The 20,684-nt window shown below is 39.8% G+C and overlaps 1 protein-coding gene and 1 non-coding gene across 3 annotated transcripts in view; both read right to left on the bottom strand.

Annotated features, from left to right (window-relative positions):
- The window catches only part of LOC121942765 (rho guanine nucleotide exchange factor 17-like), a 76,934-nt gene that overhangs the window by 4,943 nt on the left and 51,307 nt on the right, over positions 1-20,684 (bottom strand). For both annotated transcript variants that reach the window (XM_042486014.1, XM_042486013.1), the window contains 22 exons: positions 16,270-16,347; positions 13,674-13,856; positions 7,957-8,073; positions 6,799-6,891; positions 6,503-6,679; positions 5,473-5,523; positions 5,199-5,308; positions 4,908-4,993; positions 4,416-4,534; positions 4,079-4,286; positions 3,715-3,788; positions 3,483-3,566; positions 3,251-3,354; positions 3,032-3,147; positions 2,719-2,838; positions 2,321-2,588; positions 1,979-2,065; positions 1,616-1,683; positions 1,142-1,290; positions 881-1,055; positions 530-625; positions 94-276 (listed from right to left, as the gene is read on the bottom strand). In XM_042486014.1, coding sequence (XP_042341948.1) covers positions 94-276; positions 530-625; positions 881-1,055; positions 1,142-1,290; positions 1,616-1,683; positions 1,979-2,065; positions 2,321-2,588; positions 2,719-2,838; positions 3,032-3,147; positions 3,251-3,354; positions 3,483-3,566; positions 3,715-3,788; positions 4,079-4,286; positions 4,416-4,534; positions 4,908-4,993; positions 5,199-5,308; positions 5,473-5,523; positions 6,503-6,679; positions 6,799-6,891; positions 7,957-8,073; positions 13,674-13,856; positions 16,270-16,347 — 2,746 coding nt within the window. The remainder of the gene's footprint in view (positions 1-93; positions 277-529; positions 626-880; positions 1,056-1,141; positions 1,291-1,615; positions 1,684-1,978; positions 2,066-2,320; positions 2,589-2,718; positions 2,839-3,031; positions 3,148-3,250; positions 3,355-3,482; positions 3,567-3,714; positions 3,789-4,078; positions 4,287-4,415; positions 4,535-4,907; positions 4,994-5,198; positions 5,309-5,472; positions 5,524-6,502; positions 6,680-6,798; positions 6,892-7,956; positions 8,074-13,673; positions 13,857-16,269; positions 16,348-20,684) is intronic.
- trnam-cau lies at positions 11,374-11,446 on the bottom strand. The gene has a single exon. It is a non-coding gene; the product is annotated as a tRNA-Met (tRNA).

A 20,684-nucleotide genomic window follows, 5' to 3' on the forward strand; every position in this document is an offset into this window, starting at 1 on the left:
ACGCCTAGATCCTCAATATACACACTGTCGCACAAGCAAGGACTTTCTGCTGTGGAAGTAGACAAGAGTGCGAAAAAAACTCTGACAAATTACCTGTGGAGTCAGCTGCTGTAGGAGGGAAGTTCATGTCAAACCCTTCTGGTAGCTCGATTGATGTCAGGAACCGGACGTGGCCCGTGTGTCCATGAGCTGAGCCCATTGGCACCAGAGGAGATTTTAGTGTCCCAGCCCCAGTTCCTGAGCTCACTGCTGGGATCACCAGTGTAAGGACCACCCCTGAGGAAGAATGCCATCTTAAAATGAGCTTTTATTAAAATCCAACAAATAATAATCAATGTAAAATTTAAAAACTCTATCATAAAAAACAAAACACTAAATGTTATGTATTGCATATGATTTTGGAATGCTGTATGTGAATGCACGTTTGGCTTGTTGCCACAAGTCTGAATAGCAATCCACACCTGGTTTAATAACCTAGTAAAACTAAGTGGTATTTTTGGATTTCCTGGGTCAAAAGTGTGTGTTTTACCTGCACTGGTTCCAATCCACAGAAGATCTTTACATGCTAGCAATGCTGTGATTCTCAGACAGGCAGCCTTATGCTGTCTGATAATGGCATCTGCCCCTGAATGGAGAAAAAAGTAAGAATGGGATCGAGGCCAGGGTATGAAGAGAGGAGTAAAAGTGAGGGGCAGTGGGAAGAGAGAGAGAGTAAGCAAAGTGGAGATTAAAATTCACAGAACATAGAGACAACAGGCAATATATTTGAAAATGTTAATTACAGAGAGACGAATTAGCTGCTGCTGTCCAGGATAAAATATGTATACACATATCTGTCTGTTTAAAAACCTGTGTGATCTTATTCCTCCTGTGTGTTTACCTGCAAGCATCTTATGCACAGCAGGCGCCACGTCCACCTCTGTCAGGCTCTCCAAGGTCTGAGCGTGGTACAGTTTGACCTGCGCACTGCCCTGCAACGCCAACCACACGCCCTGACCGTACGCCACCATGCAAGTCACGCACCGACTGCTGTCTGTGCCCACCTGGAACCAGTGCTGAGAGGGAAAGAAAAGGTGTCACACACATCAATTCCTCAGTCTGCCTATTCATTTACTCACCCATACACACATCTTCCACTTACCTCTTGTACCAGTGTCGCTGTGTTGATAATGAGGACTCTGTTCTGTGAGCCACACCAAAGCTTTCCTCCTACAGGAACCATTTTGGTGACAGGGCTACTGGGCGTGCCCAGAACTAATGTCTGAGAAGACTGAGGGTCCCAGAAACTACCTGTTGATTGAGATTATGGGGGGGATTATAAAGAAAGAACACAAAGAAACTGAAACCAAAAAATGTGATGCTTGAATGGTTTTAAAAAACTTACAAAAACATTCACATATCTAACTTCCTGACCTCTCCTTGTATGCTACATGGTTAAATGATGTGTGTGGAAACAATCAGGTTTAAACTGATAACGTCAATCCCAGCACTCCCAGTGGGTGCAGACCAGCATGGCTGTATGGTAGCAGCAATTTGAGCAAAATGTTGCAGTGCGCAGAGATAAAAGCTCAAGCCACCACAGAAGCTATTTTTAAAAAAGCCAAAAGCAGCTTACCTGCTTCTCTCTGATAGACGATCACTTCTCCATTGGCCAAGGACACAAACACTTTGTTGTCCAAATACCTGTAGGAAGAAAAATAAAAGAAGCATGTCAAAATTAAAAAGACAATTAGAATGACATATCACCAACAATAAAAGGAATCTTTTTTGCGAAATTTTCATGAACACAAAATATATATATATCAGAAACAGGAAAGTTGAAAGCAGAGGCCTACATGAGACAAACCTGAGGGAACACATTCAGACCCAGAATGGCTTTCCATCCCTTCCCTATAGTTCTGCATTTTTAATCGTCTCATATAGCATACATTCAATTTTTCATTTTATGGGCGAAGAGGTAAAAAATTAAGAAACTCACAGTATACAGAGGATGGAGGCTGAGTGTTGCATCTTCATGCTGTTCTTACGGTTACGGATGTTGTCCGAGGACTGGTACACGTGGATGCTGACAGAAACAGAAGCATTACAGGAGATTAGGTGATGAAATCAGTAAACCAATATAAGCAAGGAAGATATTTCTATAGAAAAAACAGAACAATATAGTTCTTTTGTGAGTAGTCTTATTGTTTTTATCCTATGGAGTTTTGGTTTTAAGACTAGTAGATGTGTGTGTGTGTGTGTGTGTGTGTTTGTGTGTGTTTGTGTGTGTGTGTGTGTGTGTGTGTGTGTGTGTGTGTGTGTGCGTGCGTGCATCACCCACCATCCATCCTCTGTTCCCAGCCAAACTGAGCTCTGGTAGGCCTCCGGGTCAATGCTGAGCAGGTCCTCCAGGCTTGCTCTTGTGAATGAGCCCCGAGAGGAGCGGCGCATGGCGCGGCCGTCCATGGGGCTCTCTGTGTGGGCGCGACCTCCTCCGCCAACACCCAGCATTCCTGGAGCTCCATAAGTGCTCGCAACTGGAAACTCCTGCTCCTCCTCACTGCTGGTGGTCTCTGTAGCCATGTCCTTAGAGCCTGGACCCTCATCATCTTAGAGGGAGAAAGGAGAGAGAGAGAATAAGTATATCGTGTGTATACACTTAGTGTGTGTGTGTGTGTGTGTGCGTGTGTGCGTGTGTGTTTGTGTGTGAGTGACTGGGGTGTGGTTTTTTTTACTCACTGCCATAGCTGGATGATATGGTGGAGTGACTGGCCTGACTCTGTAGAGTGGAGGAAGGGCTGGGTGAATCCTCATCATCTGTGTCGTCACTGTCAAATGGAACGAGCTCCGCCCCTGGTCCTGTTAACAATTGATAAATGAATATACATACATAGCAGAAAACTGCAATACAAACAGGTAAAAAAGGTAATTGCAATTCATTATTCTTTATTAGGATACGATTATAATGTAGCAGCTTACAGTTTACCACCCAGTTTGTTTTAAAGTAGAAACTCTTGCTGCTAATAAAATTGTAAAACCTTTATAGACCAACCTGTGGGTTGCTCCGTCAGCTCCAGAGATGAATGAGAAATGGATATATGGAGCTGCTGCTGGTTGTGACCAGGTGCTCCAGAGGAAGTGGCCAGGGTGGGCTCTGATCCACGCTCCCTAAGAGTTGAAGAGTGATTGATTAATAGTGAAGATTATAGATAAAGCAAGTGAGCTTTTGACGCAAACGTGTGTGTGTATGTGTGTGTGTGTGTGTACTGACTTTCCCTTCAGTCCTGGTACCGCAGCAATGCATATGATCCTCGCTGAGCAGACAGCAATACAGGCTTCAACTGTGGGCTCATCTTTGATGTTTAACAGACACACCTGGAGAGAGAAAAAATCATCACCACATCAGTCAAATTATATTTTTTTTTATAGAGAAAGCATGTGAAACAGTGAATGTTTAGTTAAGAGTTAACTAAATTGTGTTCACATTCACAGCATTTTCTCACCTGCCCCACATATCCATCACTGTTACAGACCCACACTTCACAGCCGCTGTCAGGACAGCTGTGGCTGGGAGAGGCACATGAAAACTGGAGACAAACAAAATGAGTATGAGTAGATATGACGTTTAGACATCTGTAAATAAAGCATTTTTACAGTTGTGACCTGATTTAAATGACCGTCATAAATGATCTATGTTTACACAGGCTGTACAGTTACTGCCGCTGCTGCTCTCACCTGCATTCCACTCCGTGTCTTCATAATAGGAATGGCCTTCAGAAACTCTGGGTCCCACTGGTCCTTATTCATTGCTAAACACAATCACACACAGACCACTGAAAATGTACCTCTGGGTATGATGAATCCTAGTCAGAATTATTAACAATAATTTAACAATTACAGCATTTAACTTATATTAAATAAACACAATTTTGTCCAAGGAAGCTCTTGAAAACTATAAGAAAAGTAAGTTTAAGATGCAGCTAAGCATAGACGTTGGAATGAAACAATTGCCTCCACATGCTGCTGCTACTGTCTTTGTCAACTGTATCTAACAAGCTGCAGTGCAGTAAATAATATTTCGCTTTTTTTTTTTACTGACCGAGCTTCTTCTTGGCGTCTTCAAAGGCCTGTTCAAAGTTGGAGCGACTGTCAGGCGAGGTAAACTCGAAGACGAAGCTGCTCTCAGCAGAGGCTGTGGTGAACTCCAGCTTTGTGGGCAGGAAGGTCATACTGAAGGCCAGAGACTGCTTCTCTGACAGCTCCCTATGCACTGATGCCATTAGATCTTTTATTACTTCATCGAGGGCCTGAGACAGATAGAAGAACAAGAAAAAGACCAAAACCATTAGATGTTTTAGCAAATTATGGAGGTCAAAAAATGATGTGGAGATACAGTTTAGCTATGTTTTGCATATGTGTGTGTTGGTCTACAGTACCTGGTGTGGAAAGCTGAGGGTCTCAGAGAGTTTGCTGATCTGACCCAAAGTGCTGAGATCCTCATCTAATCGACTAATCATCTTTTGAATGCTTTCTTTGTTTGTTGCCTGAGTGGAGCCTGAGGCAGAGATGAATCAAAACATTACAGAACTGAGCACCATCATAAAAAAAAATAAAATGAATATCTTACTGGAAAACAAATATTTTAACACTGAAGAACTAAACATCAGTGAGGTCACCTGACAGATCATATGACAAGCAAAATTACCATTCAGTGTCTCCACCAATGACTTTCGTTACAACTCTGAAATTGTCTTTATATTTTTTAGGAACCAAATTAAAAAATAATAATTTTTCACCATGGCTATTAAAATTCAAGTCACGCAGGGTCACGGGACTCATTCCACTCAAAACTGTAAACAACAGAATGGCAGCTGTCTGTGTGTTTCATGTCACCAGCAGCAGTACGTGATCTAAAGATGGAGCCTTACTTTTCACAACCTCCACCTCCTCCAGGGGAAGCTTCCACAGGAACTTATATTTACTGGAAGTATCAATCACACTTGCAGCAGAGTATCTGAGAGCAAAGAGCAGCAAAAGACGAGGGGGAGAAGAGAAAAAAGTTATGGAGAAATAGAGATCAATATTAGCAAAGGTTTTGTCAAACACTGTAGAAAACATGGCCTGCTGTTCAACACCAGGGAGCAGTGTGGTTTCTGTATTCTGAGTGTGTGTGTGTGTGTGTGTGTATGCATGTGTGTGTATGCATGTGTGTTGCGTACAGGCTCATGGAGCTGCGTCTTAATGAGCCAGACTTCCTCTTGAGAGTGGTGCAGATGATCAGATCACTGAAGAGGAAGAGAGAACGGTCTTTCTTCCCACCAACTGTCTTCTACAGAGAGAGAAAAGAGAAGGGAAAAGCTCAGAAAATCTCTATATTTATCATACACTTTGCCTTATCATTTCTATTACGTTTAATTATTTCCCAAGACCGGACACCAATTTAGTGACTTTAATGAGCTATAAATATTTGTCAGTCCAGAAAGTACTTCTTACCGCCTCCATGACCATTTCCTGTCTCAAGAACTTCCTCTGGGGGTTCAGAATCTGAATGAAAAACAAGCAAACAAACAAAAAAAGCAGAGCGAAGTGATCATCACTTTATAACATAAAAATAACTGTAAACTGTTGCCATCTTTTACTTTTAGGATGGAATTAAAAATAACAAAAGCAACAAGCACTGAAAGCTTTAAGTTAAAAGGGACAATTCATCCCAAAATAAAAAAAAACTATTTTTCCTGCTACTTGTAGTGCGATTTATCCATCGAGACTGCTTTGGTGTGAGTTGTCGAATGTTGGAGATATAGGCCGTAGAGACGTCTGCCTTCTCTCCAATAAACTTGAGCTAGATGGCACTCGGCTCATGGTGCTCAAAGCGCCAAAACAATACATTTGAAAAATTCATCAGAAATGTCTCTTTTCAAAAGTCACGACCCAGTTACTCAAAATAATCCACAGACCTTGTTGTGAGCAGTTTCATGTAGGAACTGAAGAAGCGGGCTCATGGATGAAAGGCTTGTGTTGGTGCAAGATGTACACATAAATGGCATCTCTGTTAGCTGAGCTGGAAACTAAACTAGCTGAGTAGTTCTCGGTGAGTTAGCAGCTGATGTACATTTCCTTGTGTGCAGTGATGCACTTTGTGGGTGTAGTTTGTTAAAAAGAAAATACTTACAAAAAAACCCTTCTTACCACAAGGTCTGTAGATTATCTAGAGTAACCGGGTCATGGTCAATGAAATAAGACGTTGCTGCTGAGTTTAACAAATTTTAGACTTTTTAAACTCTCCCCCAAAAAACGGAAATATTAATTTTCCAGTTTGGGATGACCAGTCCCTTTAAAATGTAAGATGGTCAAAACAAGCACGGTGATAGCATAACAAGGGCAATTTTACTATTCTCGGAAATTTTATGATTTAAAATAATATTAATTAGGGAAATAATCTGCACATGTATCAAAGATGAAAGCAGCGCTTAAGTTCAAAAATGCAAACAGAGATTTATGTTTACGGTGATAAATGACTCACATGTTCAACACCCTCTATGTGCGCCTCAATCTCCTGGATGACCCTGGCTTCTCTCTCTGCCTCCTCAGCAGAGCGACGGCCCTTATTGATCTTCTCAGCCAATCGCTTGATGTCCCTCTGGGCGTCCAGTAGGTATGGGTGATCTGGGTGATCCTCTGGAGTGTGCTTGAGCAGGTCCTTGAACAAACAAAAAACCCACAAACACAATTAATCTCATTTTACATGAGTTTCTTGTAACTAAACACATGATGAGGTTACTTGTGGTACACAGAACATTTATGTTTGAGATAATTCACCTTCACCAGCAGCTCATATCGAGGAATCCTCTGGACCGGTTTAATCATCAGATCACCCAGAGCCTGTTTCTCTTTGTTCTCACGCATGTTTTGCTGTCAGAGTAAAGTAGAGGGAGGATGGAGAGTATGGACATAAGAGAGGGTCAAAAGGTCAATAACTAGCTGGTTGTCTGTCAAATGACATATATGTTGCACTTCACATCTCCACCACAAGATGGAGAAGCGGTTCCACTGTAAAAACCCTGTCTGGCATAAAGCTCTTTGTGGTTGAAAACTGAGAACAGGATGAGGACATAACAGGTTTCTGTGGTGCCTGATTACATTTTTGCATCTGAGCTCTTGTCTGTGCAGCCAACTTGTGCAATTTTTCCCATACATTTATATCTGGTGGCACACCACAGCATCAGAGTGGTCTACCAAATTTAACTGGACATATTGCTAAAATATCCCTGGGTTTGTAAGACGAATTATCTGGTTGAACTTGTTCAAAGAGATGGTTTTGTACAACATTTCATGGACAATAATTTGTCCTTACTTGCAGTTAGTGTGACCAAGAGGAATAAAAAATAGATTCACTGACAGAGATCAATCAATTTAAGTAGTTTCTAACATTGTAAGAACATTTAAGATCCTCCAAATCTCCTGAGCAGAGAAAGAAAAACTGTCCCTCACGGTGAATTTGAAAAAATCTGATTTAGAAATGGGCATTATAGAAGTAAAAACTTACTTTTAAGCGCCTTTGTCGAAACACTTTGAGTTAATTCAATGACAGATATATTTCCATGTCTATCAGGAGTGCACATTATTTTCAGGAGACACTCATGACTTAACACACCAATTTCAATTCATAAAACTGTTCCTGAAGTCCTGGAGCTGTAGGGCAAGAGTAATCAAGTGTCTCTCTTTCAGAGACAAAAACTCACGGGAATGCCAGCATGGACAAAAAGGAGGAACAAGACAGGAAGCGCACGCACGCACACACACACACACATACACACCTTACATTGACAAAGCACTTTTCAGGCTCTAAATGCTGCTTAAAGGGCTTCTTCCACCACACAAGGAACTTTTTTCAGCTGGGTTTTTAGTTTTCCAAAGAAACACATAAGAGCAGCTGCTGAGACAACAGGACATCCTGTGACTCAGTCCAACACTCACCTCCAGAAACTTGTGAAATGCTGGCTTGGCCTCCTTGGCAATCCTCACAGCATCTTTGGCGTTGAGAAAGTTGTCGATGTACGCTGAATACATATTAGCTAGAGTCTCTTTGGAGAACTGGAGAAAATAAGCAGAAGAAGAAGCAGAAGAAGAAGAAGAAGAAGAAGACAATAAAGTTACTAAGTGTGGATTTTTATGTGACAAAAGCACTTAATTTGAAAACCTAGTAGAGATTGGTGCAGTTTGAACAATGGTTCAAGTCCCCGCATGCAAGTATGGAGTGTGGACTGGCAGCTGGAGATGTGCAAGTTACCTCCTGGGCACTGACAAGGTGCCCTTTGGCAAGGCATCATACCTCCTAACTGCTCCAGAGGCACTGTACTAAGACTGACCCCCTGTTACCCTCCTGGTTTACTGTGTGTACAAAAGAAGGATATGCAAAGAGGCACATTTCAGCTGTCAATAGCTTGACTGTGTGGACTGGTGAATAAAGAAAATTAATTAAACTACTGATTAAGCATGATTTAAGTATAATTTTAATTCTGAAATAGATAAGCAAAAAACAAAAAAACAAAACTATAGTGTCGGATCAAACTTGTTGAATGATATTCTTATAAGAAGATATTCTCATGGGACAATATCATATGCTTAGTTACTTCACACGTACACCAAAAAATATTCTTTACTGATTCCAGGATTTGATTTCCCATTTCATTGTTGCAATTGTACCAAAAAAAAAAAAAATACTACAAATAACAGAAAACTACAGCTGCCTTGTTATTTTGGTTCCACCGTGTAATCGAATCATAACAACTGCAAAGAGGGCTGTTATCAGAGACATTACCAAAGACACCTTGGTGAAAGAGGTTTTTAGTTTGTTTGGGATGGATTAGAATTGATCTCCTTCCAACACCCGCATGAACACTTTCAGGTGATTCACTCTGACCTGATTTCTTTTTACAAATAGAGGGCAGGGGACAGAGCGAGACTGGAAGTTCAAAAAAATAATGAAAAGAGCTGAGACACAATGTGTTAACAGACAGAAGGCAAAATAAGTATTGACTGTTGAAGAGTAATCGGCCCTTTCGTGAAATAACCTGGCCCTGAATGTCCCTTTTCTCATCCATCTCCCAGTGTCCTCCTGTCGCCATTCTCCCTCTCCTCAGCCTTTGAGGAACAGTAAAAGGACAGAGAAACAACATTTGAGGACAATGTGAGGATTAGTCACAACTGAAGAGACAAGAGACACAGTAAGAGAGAGAGGCGGGGGGATAGAAATGCTGTCCATTCTTTCTTTATATAAAAGGTGAAACTTCATGTTTTTTTCTGTTAAGGTCAGGTAAGGTAGATTTATTGGTCATTTTTTAAACAATGTTAAAAAATGAAATTTCATTGGTCGATCCTGCTTAAAGCTACAGTTGTTAACATGGAAATAAATTTGTTTCATAAACAGATAGTTTGTTAAAACAACCAATCAAAACCAGAGTCTCTAACATAGCTGTCAATCATGTCAATCACTGCAATGAACTGTGATCAAACTGTCAAACTAGGCAGCGCTGATCAAATACCTGGTACCTGGCTGCCACGCTGGAAACAGTCGACCGAAGTACCAAACACGGCCCACCAGCAAGACCAACTTCCTCATTTTCCTCATTTTTAAAGAGTTCTCTAAAATCATTTGACTGCAGCCCATAAGCAGTGAATCACAGCTGCGTTTGAGACTCCTCGGCTCTGGTAGGTTGTTTCCGTTAACGCGCAGGAATGCCATCAGAAGCGCTACAAGGTAATAGAGTAGGCAGAGAAATGTGTGGTTTTTTCTCACAGATTATCTGTCTCATGTAGCGCTGTGGGAATATATTGAGTTTCAGCAAAAATGAAAGAATATCATGAAAGTAACCAACTACAGCCTTAAATATATTATTGACTGATCTACTTTTAACTTTCATTCAGTAAATGTCAAAACTTCTTCCCTTCAAGGGTAAGATTATACAGTAGCTGCTACAAGCAACCCCAAATGAATGTAGGTAAGTTAATGTATTGTTGTACATTTTTGTATTTAACCCATTGATACATTCTTAGCATCAACAAGTTAATATTGTCTTTAAGTATGCAGCATTATTTGGTGTCTATATCTTCTAACTTTCCCGCGTTTTAAAATAAATATGTTAAATACCTGTAGTTACATTTTACACTTTTTAGTTTTTGAAACATGTAAATCTAATTTAAATGTAATGTAATTTCTTTGATGCAGTTTTCATTCTATTGTTTAATGTTTGTAAATGTGTTTGTTATGGAGTGTAATTGTTTGTCAATGATGTTATCATTTATGGTTTTAAAGTTTTCTAGGACACCTGTGGATCAGTGGATAGGGCGGGTGGTCCTCTAATAGGCAGGTTGGCGGCTCGAACCCCGACTCTTCCAGTCTGCATGTCAAAGTATCATTGGGCAAGATACAGAACTCCAATTGCTCCTGGCGGCTGTGCCAATGGTGTGTTATTGTGTATGAATGTATAAAAATTGGAGAAGCAGGTGGCACCTTGGTAGCACGGTAGCCTCGGCCACTAGTGTGTGAACTGGTGAATGCGACCAGTAATATGAAAGCACTTTGAGTGGTCGAATTACTAGAAAAGCTTTATACAAGAGCAAGTCCATTGAAGTATTTATTTCCTATGTTCTGTAAACAATGTTGTTTGATTTGGACAGGGTCACTGTATGTTCCACAATACTGCTAATGAATAAAATGAACCTTGAACCTTCAGTCCTTTCTCCATCATGATAAACATAACTGTGGAAACATCACAGACAACTAAGTCCAGCACTTAAATGTTTTGTCCCTAAAAATGTCTGATACATTTGCCAACAAACCAAATCAAATACAATTTACTTGAACTGTCCGAACGCATTTGCATTTACTTAAACAATATTTTGTCTGAATTGATGTCTAAAAACCTGTGCAATCCAAATGCATATCAGCAGAGTCTAACATTAATAATCCATCAAAAATAATTCTGGAAAAATATGTTAAATGAAATCTTTGGTTAGTGACTCTGTATGGAATGCATTATAATCAAAGATACTTAGAAAATACAGCGAGCCTCTTCCAGGATGCTTCAGGAGCTAAAAATAGATCCCATACTGTACATCTGTTTAGGGGAGAGAGAATCTGTTGGTTTGGAAATCATTTCTCATAACAGGGCACAACAAGAGCAGAAAGAGAGGACAGAATTATGATTAATCTGTCCAAAAAATCAACCAAGTACCAATGCAGTGCTGTGAAATACCTCTATTATTGTGATATCCTACACAATTGTATGTTTTCTGCTGCTAATGAGACAAATCGGACACTTCCCGCTAACTGCATTGTAACAGCAGATCTGATGAATTCTCGGTCATTTTAAACAGCTGAACAAAACAATGTGCCCCGTGTGAGGCTCGAACTCACGACCTTCAGATTATGAGACTGACGCGCTGCCTACTGCGCCAACGAGGCCTGAAGCACACTGCAGCTGCTGCGGCTTAAAGAGCTGCAGCGGAGAGAATAGCAGGGGGAGGAAGTGGTGGAAAGAGGAGGGGGAGGGAGGCTCAGTCAGTGTGAAAGGCTCACAACAGCCTCCAATAAACAGGGAAAAAAACGCTCTCTCAAGTTCTCCTGTTACATATTCTACTTTTCTCTTTAAATGAAAACCCTTGAGTGGCAACATGCAACATTTATTACTTTATCTTGTTAATATGTGGATTTAACTCATTCAAGTGTTGTAAAATGAGGTACTTTTTTTTGTGGTGGAGCAACTTTCACTCAACCGTCTTCTTCATCTGCTTAATTCAGTTAGCTCGTTCCTGCATTTCCCTCATTGTCCTTGTGTGACACTTTTGTGTCTCCACTGAGAGTTTGTGGAACTGTTTCATTCAAGCTGTGAGCTGCTGAAAGGGATAACAATAGCATTAACATAGCGAGAGAGTGAGGGGTTTTTCCCACTCGATGAAAAACAAAGGCTGTAGCCATGATGCATTCTGGTCTGTCTACAAAGAAAGTGGAATATGTGCTTCTTCTATAATTAATTTCTAACTTATGTAGACAAGAAGGTCTTTACTCTTTCATTCTCAAAGAAAACTGACCTTTAGCTTACCACTTTTAGTGCAGTATTTTTTTCAAAATCCTGGTTGAGAGCCACCCTCGGGTCATGGGAAGTTTTAAATGGGTCAACAAGAGGTCAACGGGAAAACAAAATATTAAACTAGTGCTGCCAACTATAGACTGTCTCCTGATAAAAAAACAGCTTCCCTTAAGTCCACTCTGCTGTCAATAATCCTTTTAAAGACTATTTCTTCTCTTCTCGAGTCCATAGAAAAACTACATTTTACATGCAGTGTTGGGGAAACTACATTAAAACTCTAGTTCACCAAACTCCTATCTTCTTCAAAATGAAAGTAGCTAAACTACAGCTTAACTACTAACAAAAATGTTTAGCTTGTTTAAGTGTTTGATCAATCCTCACTTAGGCCTGAGGATGTGTTTTAAGGAGACGATAGGGAGCAGTTGTTGAGAAGAATTAGGGTTAGGGTAAAAAATGCCAAAAAACTTCTGGGAAAATTCATAGCATTTAAACACAGACTTCTTGGTTGCAAACTGGAGGTTACTTTATTCAAATAGGAGGTGAATGTCAATAAATGACAGTCGTGGCCAATGAGCTTTAGTATATTTTGCCCTATTGTGTGGCAAAAAACTTCATGATAAGCTATAAGGGTGTAGTTTGTTATTAAGTACATAAACTGCATGACCTGCGCAGTAACTACTGAAAACACTACTGAGATTTGAAGGGAGCTAAACTGCCACCCAACTAAACTTAAACTGTAGTTATACCAGTGATCAAACTAGTTGCTTTACGGCTGCACCACAGGAGATCAGAAAAAGTTCAAGAAAATTTATAAAAAACGCTTTGGAATTAAACTTAAAAATAAGTACAGGAAAACCTGTATGCATTTTCATGATATGAATGGCAACTACATTTGAATAATATCTTTTTATTATACTAAGATAAAAGGATAGCCTGAGTTTGAAATCCAGTATTACAATGCTGAAAACAGCCTGCTATCAAACCTTACTGGTTTTGTCTGTCCTTATCTTATCTTGCATAGATAATAAGTGCAAATATACAATGAAACAAAGTTTTCCCAGAGAAGCAAAGTGCACTGCATCGTCTGAACAGAATGAGTTAAATAGGTGGCCTGAATGTCTGTTTATTAGCTACTATTACTAAGATTCACCCAATAACAGGACAGCTGCAGTTGGATAGGAAATGTGGAAGGGGGGGCACTACTCTTGACTACAGTTGGCTTTCAACAATAACCTGTTGTCTTGAACATTATGTGAACAACAAACCCTGCTTCCATAATTGGGGTAGGAGATTAGAGAAATCTGAGTTGCTGGTTTTCAAATTGAATTTTTATATGTACATGTGAATGCTAAAAGATTCAAGTCAGGGAAAGGAGAGAGAGAAAGGCTGGATGAAATAAGAGATTATACTTTGGAATACATCCTTGTATTGAAATTAATTCAATCCAAAATCAGATTAAAACTGAACCACCATCTGTGTGAAATAGTCGCTTTACACCTCTGAAAAATTGACTATTTGTAAAATTCAAACCCACAAGAATACATGAATTCCAGCTTTTATCATCTGAGAGAACAGGAAAGGACGTGTGTCGTATCTACTCACTGATTGGATGAGGAGGTGTCCGACAGTCTGCCTATCATGCCACTGGCCAACACAACCGGCGACTTGCTCCAAGAAGTGCTCATGGTGCTCCAGGATCTCCGGGATCTGGTAAAACATCTCGTCCACCAGCAGAGGGTCCACTATGGAGCCGCTGTCTGGCTGTTTGAGAGGACGCATGTAGCCCTGGGGGCAAAGGACAACCAGTGAGTTACAGACCATTTCAAATCATTGAAATATTCACAAGGTTAGCTACCAATACCATCCAGAGGTGATGGCTGCCTGTTAGGGCAATCTGTTTAACTGGTTTCTAGCACTGAGATCTTTGAGAACTAAATATTGTTATAGCTCCATTTCAATCAATTATCAGCGTTAATGTTGGATTTAATCTCGATGTGATTGTGGCCGGCCTTTTGCTTCAGGTTTGGTTACACTTCTGTAGTTCCTTTCACCAAGTGGGAGAAATCAACTCAGGAATATCTCCAAAATCACAACTCTGGAGGCTGATGTGAGTGTGGCTGTGCAGTTTTATTTAATATGACGTGATTGCACCATTGGCCAAGTTGACATAAATGCCACCGTAACTAACAGATTAAGCTGAATTCAAGAAGTCACATCAAAACTTTTTTAAATTAGGCCTCTCTATGCAATGGAGACAGTTTTTGTAGATGAAGCAGTGATTACGCACAATGTAATCCATTAAAGCTAAGTGACATTCAGAGATTTAATTTACTGTCTAAACTCAGACAGATGTGACCCTGAGGCTCCTGAAGCTGTTAAAGTCCAGTCAGCTGTGCTTGGCTCGCTGCCTGACTTCATGACACATTTGATGACTAATCTAATCTGCTGGATAAAACATTTGTATTTAAGAAAGTTGGGGCAAAGAGGGATTTGAGATATTGTCAGAGCAGCAGTAATTCAGCTTCCTTCAATATATTTCTCTTGTAAAAATGTTACTTTCTGAAAGTGCTATTTCAATTTTGGTTCAGTTAAGGTTCTTTAAAGATGACGACATAGCTCATCTCCAAATCCAAGGTACAGGTAGGCATGGAAGGAAGTCCGGCATGTGTTATGTTGTTTTCAGCTTGCATTAATCGCGCACCAACATTTACTGTTTCTCATCAGTGGAAGTGTTTAAAAATGGTGTTGATCTTTTCTAGAGCACAGAGAGTGTCGGGTCAGGAAGGTGACAGAGGAGGTGAGAAGTTGCTTTGCAGGTCATCAGTAGTCACATACTGTACAAACTGCTGATATCAGTGTTGCTTTAAAGCACCTTTGTGACAGGTCGAGTGGTATCATGTAAACGTACATCACTGTTAAACTGTGCTTTATTTATTTATTTTACTTCTCGTACCATATGCGCAGTTTCAACCAACGAAAAGTTGAGCTACATTCCAATAAATCATCTTGTCTGCTTCTCTAAGCATGGGCAGATTATAGTTGCTTATCTTCTTTTTGTTTTGCATTTCTTTGTAGTCCCTGTCCATCCATCTGTGGTTTTCTGTCTCTTTGTGGACAGTTTTCTTCTTTTCATAGTCATTGTAAGTCTTTTTGTGGTGTTTTTGCATCTCTTTGTAATTGTTTTGAGCCTATTTGTGGTCATTTTGAGTCTTTCCTGAGTTGGTACGCGTCTCTTTGCGTGAAATTTTATAGGTGAAGGTGACATTTTGGGTACTCCCTTGGCCTGTGCTTGGTAAAAGAAGAAAGGGTGAGGAACCAATGACTTCAAAGCTGATAAAATGCTTTGTTTGGCTGTATGTTTGGCTGTTTGACAGTATGTGTGGTATGACATCATGTGTGAAATCTTTCACAATTCAATAAATTGTTGTAAAAACAGTGTTCGTACGGCTCTTTTTAATTCTTGATGTAAGACCAGGTGTCTGGTCCTTTCTGATGAAGCTATGTAACAAAAAACTGAATATATCTATTCACAGAAACCTTCCTAAGACCCCAAAAACAGAGACCACAAAGAGTCAGATTTCAACTTTGGACAGCACTGCTGTAGAGCTGTCTCAGCTGAACCACATCTGACACCCTCCTTCAGGGATCCGCACTCTTACTGCAGTCACCGTGGTAACACTTACTTTCCCTGTGTCGCCATGGGAACACAGCGCAGGATTATTCACTTAGTGGCCACACACGCACACAGAAATGCATGCATAGAGAGAATTACAGAGGAGTCAGTGTGTATGTGGGACACAAGACACATTTAATACACATGTATGCAAACAAAGCCAGTGGTGACAGGCTATACAACAGGTGGAGATGGTGAGGAGTGTACGTCTGTGTGTGTGTGTGTGTGTGTGTGTGTGTGTGTGTGTGTGGGCAGATAATGCTGATGACAGTGAGACGTGATGGGGTTAGCAGATTAGCCTGACAGACTGAATGACAATAAGTGGATTACATAACACCTTTGTTACCTACATTTGTTATTCACGTCCTCAGCAATCTGTGAATCCACAATGCTGTTTGCATTCACATGTGTGTTATGGCAAAGCATCAATAAGAAAGTGTGTCTGTCATTGAACATTACTCTCTTATTAGATGTGAGAATATCTGAGGTGAACCGTGTAATTGTGTTTCAGTGTTTGTGTGTTACCTGAATAAGACTGCGTAGTGACTCCACATATGATTGCTCTGTGTCCAAGAGGGTCATCATCACATGTTTCCTCATGTCCTGCGAAAACAGAAGAAGGTCAATCGTCACTGCACATACATTTATCTCCTTCTCGTATTTATACGATCATTAGTCATAAATCTAGAAAAACATTTTCCTAAAGGATACAAACTGTGTAGCTCATTTCTGCAGACACATTCTGGGTCCTGAATTTAATTAAAAAGTTTTACATAAACCCACAGTTTGGAATAAAGTGAATTGGAATTTACCTTTCTGTAATACACCTGAAAGGCCCTATAAGCCCTTAGAGCTTTACTAAAGTTCTGTCCGGTTTTCAATGCTTAAGAACCAAATCGCAGGATTTTGTGTTTCAGACAACAAAGGGTTCTTACAGAGTTTGATTCTTCAGTAGTGAGGTAATGTTTTTTTCTCTTCTGAAATTTAATAAAGCACACAATTTTCGTGTCCTGGTGTCCCGGTGGATGAGAAGCATATCACATAACACCCCTGTCTCAATTTCCATCAAGATCATTTCTTGCATGTCACACTCCTCTCTATTTTTAATACGTTTCTGTACTTTAATATTAACAACTATCCATTTGAGACAACAATGAAAATTTTATATTTAATTAAAGTGATGTTTTCTACCATCTAGGTCTTGCTTTAACTCGCTTTCGATATGTAAAAGGTGTGGAAACCTTCCATGTTTACAGGATGTGACAACCCCTCTGCCTGCTTTTCTGGCTTCTCATTATCTTGCAAGATCTGGGTCAAGGCAACGGGTCATTGTTAACCTCATGAGTCACACCTGGGCCTAGTGTGGTTCATGCCATAAAAGTGTGCCACCCTTCAAAAGACTCCCTCTTCCCTTTTGGACACAGCTATTCCTTTTTTTTATTAATCCAGACATATTCACACCCCTGTACATGTATACATGACTGCTTACTGATTTATATGTTTATTCTGTTCTTTATTGTTACTTTTCCAAATAAATATACTTTCTACTTGTCTTTGCTTCAGCCTTTGAGCAGGGCTGTAACCCAAGGCATGAGGACAGAAATCAAACAGCTCCTACAGCCTGTGTCCAGCATGAACAAACAAAGACTTGTGCGCAAAAGTAAGCAGGGATCCCATCATCACTGGTAAAACTCTAATTCTGTGTCATGCTTAAACAGGATGACCTTGTTATATTCTGTTGAAGTGTTTAAGGTTGCAAGTGTCAGGGTTTAATGTTTAAATAACTGCAGCCTTGATTCCATTAATCATGAGTGACTCTGATGTGTCGTACACCTGCTGTATCAGGCTCCATGACAGCAAAATGGAAGAGAGAGTGGATAGATGCATCAAAAAACCTTGTCGCAGATTCAAAAACACAAGTTAACCTCGGTTTCAACACATACTTAACATGCACGCGCGCACACACACGCAGTTAGTCCTCTACTACATGGCTTTTATTGCAAATATTTCTTACGGGGAAGATCATGATATAGTCGTATGGAGTATAAGCAGAGGAAATATCACTATGACTTTATTTGGTCATATCTTAATTGCGGATGCTACAGTAAAAAAACACTCAGCAGTTCTTTTGTACTTTCCAGACAGACATTTTGTCTTTCTGACATTTCAAAACTCCCACTTCTACCTCTGCATGTCTCCTTTCGAGCATCAGTCACACAACACTGAAACACAAAGAACATCACAGTGTTGTTTCTCTGTATGCAATTCAGTTTTACAATCCATTTAACTTGCCTAATTTTTCTGATCCTAGATAAGCAAAGGAAACGCTGCGTACTCTGGCTTTTTGTTCCTTCTGCTTCGTTCCTGGAACTGTTTGATTGAAATATTAAATCTTAAATGTCAGTCTGCAATCAGTGCCCTAAATGATGCTGGGTGTACTGCTCTAAAGCACTAACAACTATCATTCATTAATTTATTTATTGTTATCATATATGTATTTTTTTATTTTTAGTTGATTCATTTTTCTTTAACTGTGATTTCATTGCATTATTTGTATGTTTATTTATTTTCCTTGCGTAGTTTAAGTTTTACACAAGAAGAAATGACTAAGAAATTTAGCACGAAATTTGTAAAAGGTACAAGAAAATGACATGAAGATAAGTTTTAAAAAAGAAAGAAAAAGAAAGTAGAAAACAAACAAAGAAATGACCTGGAAAAAGTGATTATGTATTATAGTAATTCTCTAAAATAATTTTAATATGTAATTAAAATTACAAATATCGTTTATCCTTTGCCTTTTTCTTTTTGCTAGATACGTTCCCCAGCTTTTTAAAAATAATTTTCTAAATCTATTAATTTCATGCAATTTGTGGAGGATCTCTTACCAGGTTGCTCATTGTTTTTTTTAATCTTTCTGAAAGGATTTGCACCTATTTAAACAGGGTTCAAAGGTTTAAATATTTGTGAAAGGCACCTAAAAGCAGCACAAAAAAGATGTTGCTCTAGGTTTTGCAGCATTAAGTTGTATTGTTAGAAATTCTGTTATAAACTTCGTTCCTAAAAATGTCAGTGTGCTTTATTCTAAATGTAATTATGAGAAAGGCAAGAAGATGAAACTGCAAGGATGTCACACGGCTGTTGCACAATCATACTCAACACACACACAGGGGCCGGATTAGAGGTCATTGAGGCCAGGAAGTCCACGGAGGCAAAGCATGACTCAGTTGTTCACTCTAACAATGACTCATGATTTATGGATGAAAGTGAATGAGCTGCCCCTACACAGGGACCACAAAAAAACCACGACTGATTGAAAATGAATAAGATGACAAAGTCAGATGAGGGGAAGAAAGACAGACAGAGAAAACTACTGCAATAAATCAAGACAAATTTAGTTTATAACTCCTCTACACTGTCAAATGAAGCAAAGTCATTAACTAAAATACAGTTTTTCCTCAAGCCTTCCCCAAAAGGTTACAATTTAAATATTTGTGCTATAAAAGCTGAAAATCCATCCCTCTTAACTCGGTTATAACCTGATGAAGTCTATCTAATGACTTCAGACAGGCTGTGTTTAACAGAGAGAGAGAAAAAGCGAGGTGTAACTATAACAAAGGGAGTATAAAGATTGTGGAACAAGTCAAACATATTATCTCAGGGGTCTCAGGGGAGATTCCCAAAATATTCTGGCGCTCAGCGTGACTTATAAATATCAAATGGAGCCACAGGCAAACCCTATGGTGCATATATTGTACAACCACAATGTCTCTCTGTGTCTTTCAAACTCACTCTCACACAGAGGCCAAAAAACACACAGAGGAGGATTTTTTCCCTTCCCCTACTCCTCTCTGCCAGCACCACTGTGCCCTATAAATAACCGTAACAATAACTTCCCAGAAAGGCCATGTTTAGTGTTTGGCATCTGAAGGGATCCCAGGGGCGCTGTGGGGTACCACCGGAGGGTGAAAGGTGGTGTTTGGATGCAGGATTGTGTGTGTGAGACAGAGCACACGAAAGTGATTGTGAGTGGAAAATCTGTGCTCTAAAAATGAGAAATGCGTTATTGTTTTCTATAATGAATTTAGTTAGGCTGACGTTTACATGCCACTATTGACTCATCTCTTTTGGCAAATAATTTTTCTTGAGATCAACACTTGCTTCACAGAGTGAGGGATTCAGTCCAAGTCTACTCTGTGCTGAGATATAAACACAAACACAATGGAGTGGAAGGAATAAATACAGGGCTTAACATTGTTGAAGAGGAAAACACAACACCACAGTAATCATCCGTCTATACTCCCCAATTACCCTCCAAATAGGGACAATTGTCCATTAAAAATACATCTTGGTTGAGTCCCCCGATACTGACAGCAGTAGCTCTGCCAAAGTGTGCTGAATCCCAGTTTCTCAAGTGTTGTTCAATTGGACTTTTATTGTTGGGAATTCATAATTTGGCTGCTGAGCTTTCTGAGAAAATTTCACACCTGTCAACGTAAAAAGACTAACATGAAACTCAGTGGTCATCCATTTTTTTTTGCTGAAAAGTATTGCACCAAAATTAAATACAAATTAAACCTCATTATGGTAATTAAATCAACGCATGCAGATCCACTCTCTTTCTCACGTCAAAAAAACAAACAAAATCAAAATTGACTGCTCTCTCTACAGGCAAATAAGCACGTACACGCACACACACACACATACCATAGGAGTCTGTTCACTTGATAATGATGGGGACAGGAAGACAGGGAATAACACATGTATGACATGTGTGACACAATGAGGTAAAACAAGAGGGGAAATGTCCCTGAAGACAGGAATGTTCCTCTGTTCTGTGCTGGTCGTCTTTATTAGATTACACACACACACACACACACACACACACACACACACACACACACACAACCACACGCACACACGCATGTGCGCGTGCGCGCACA

This window comes from Plectropomus leopardus, chromosome 5 (assembly GCF_008729295.1).
Source record: "Plectropomus leopardus isolate mb chromosome 5, YSFRI_Pleo_2.0, whole genome shotgun sequence".
Taxonomy (NCBI): domain Eukaryota; kingdom Metazoa; phylum Chordata; class Actinopteri; order Perciformes; family Serranidae; genus Plectropomus; species Plectropomus leopardus.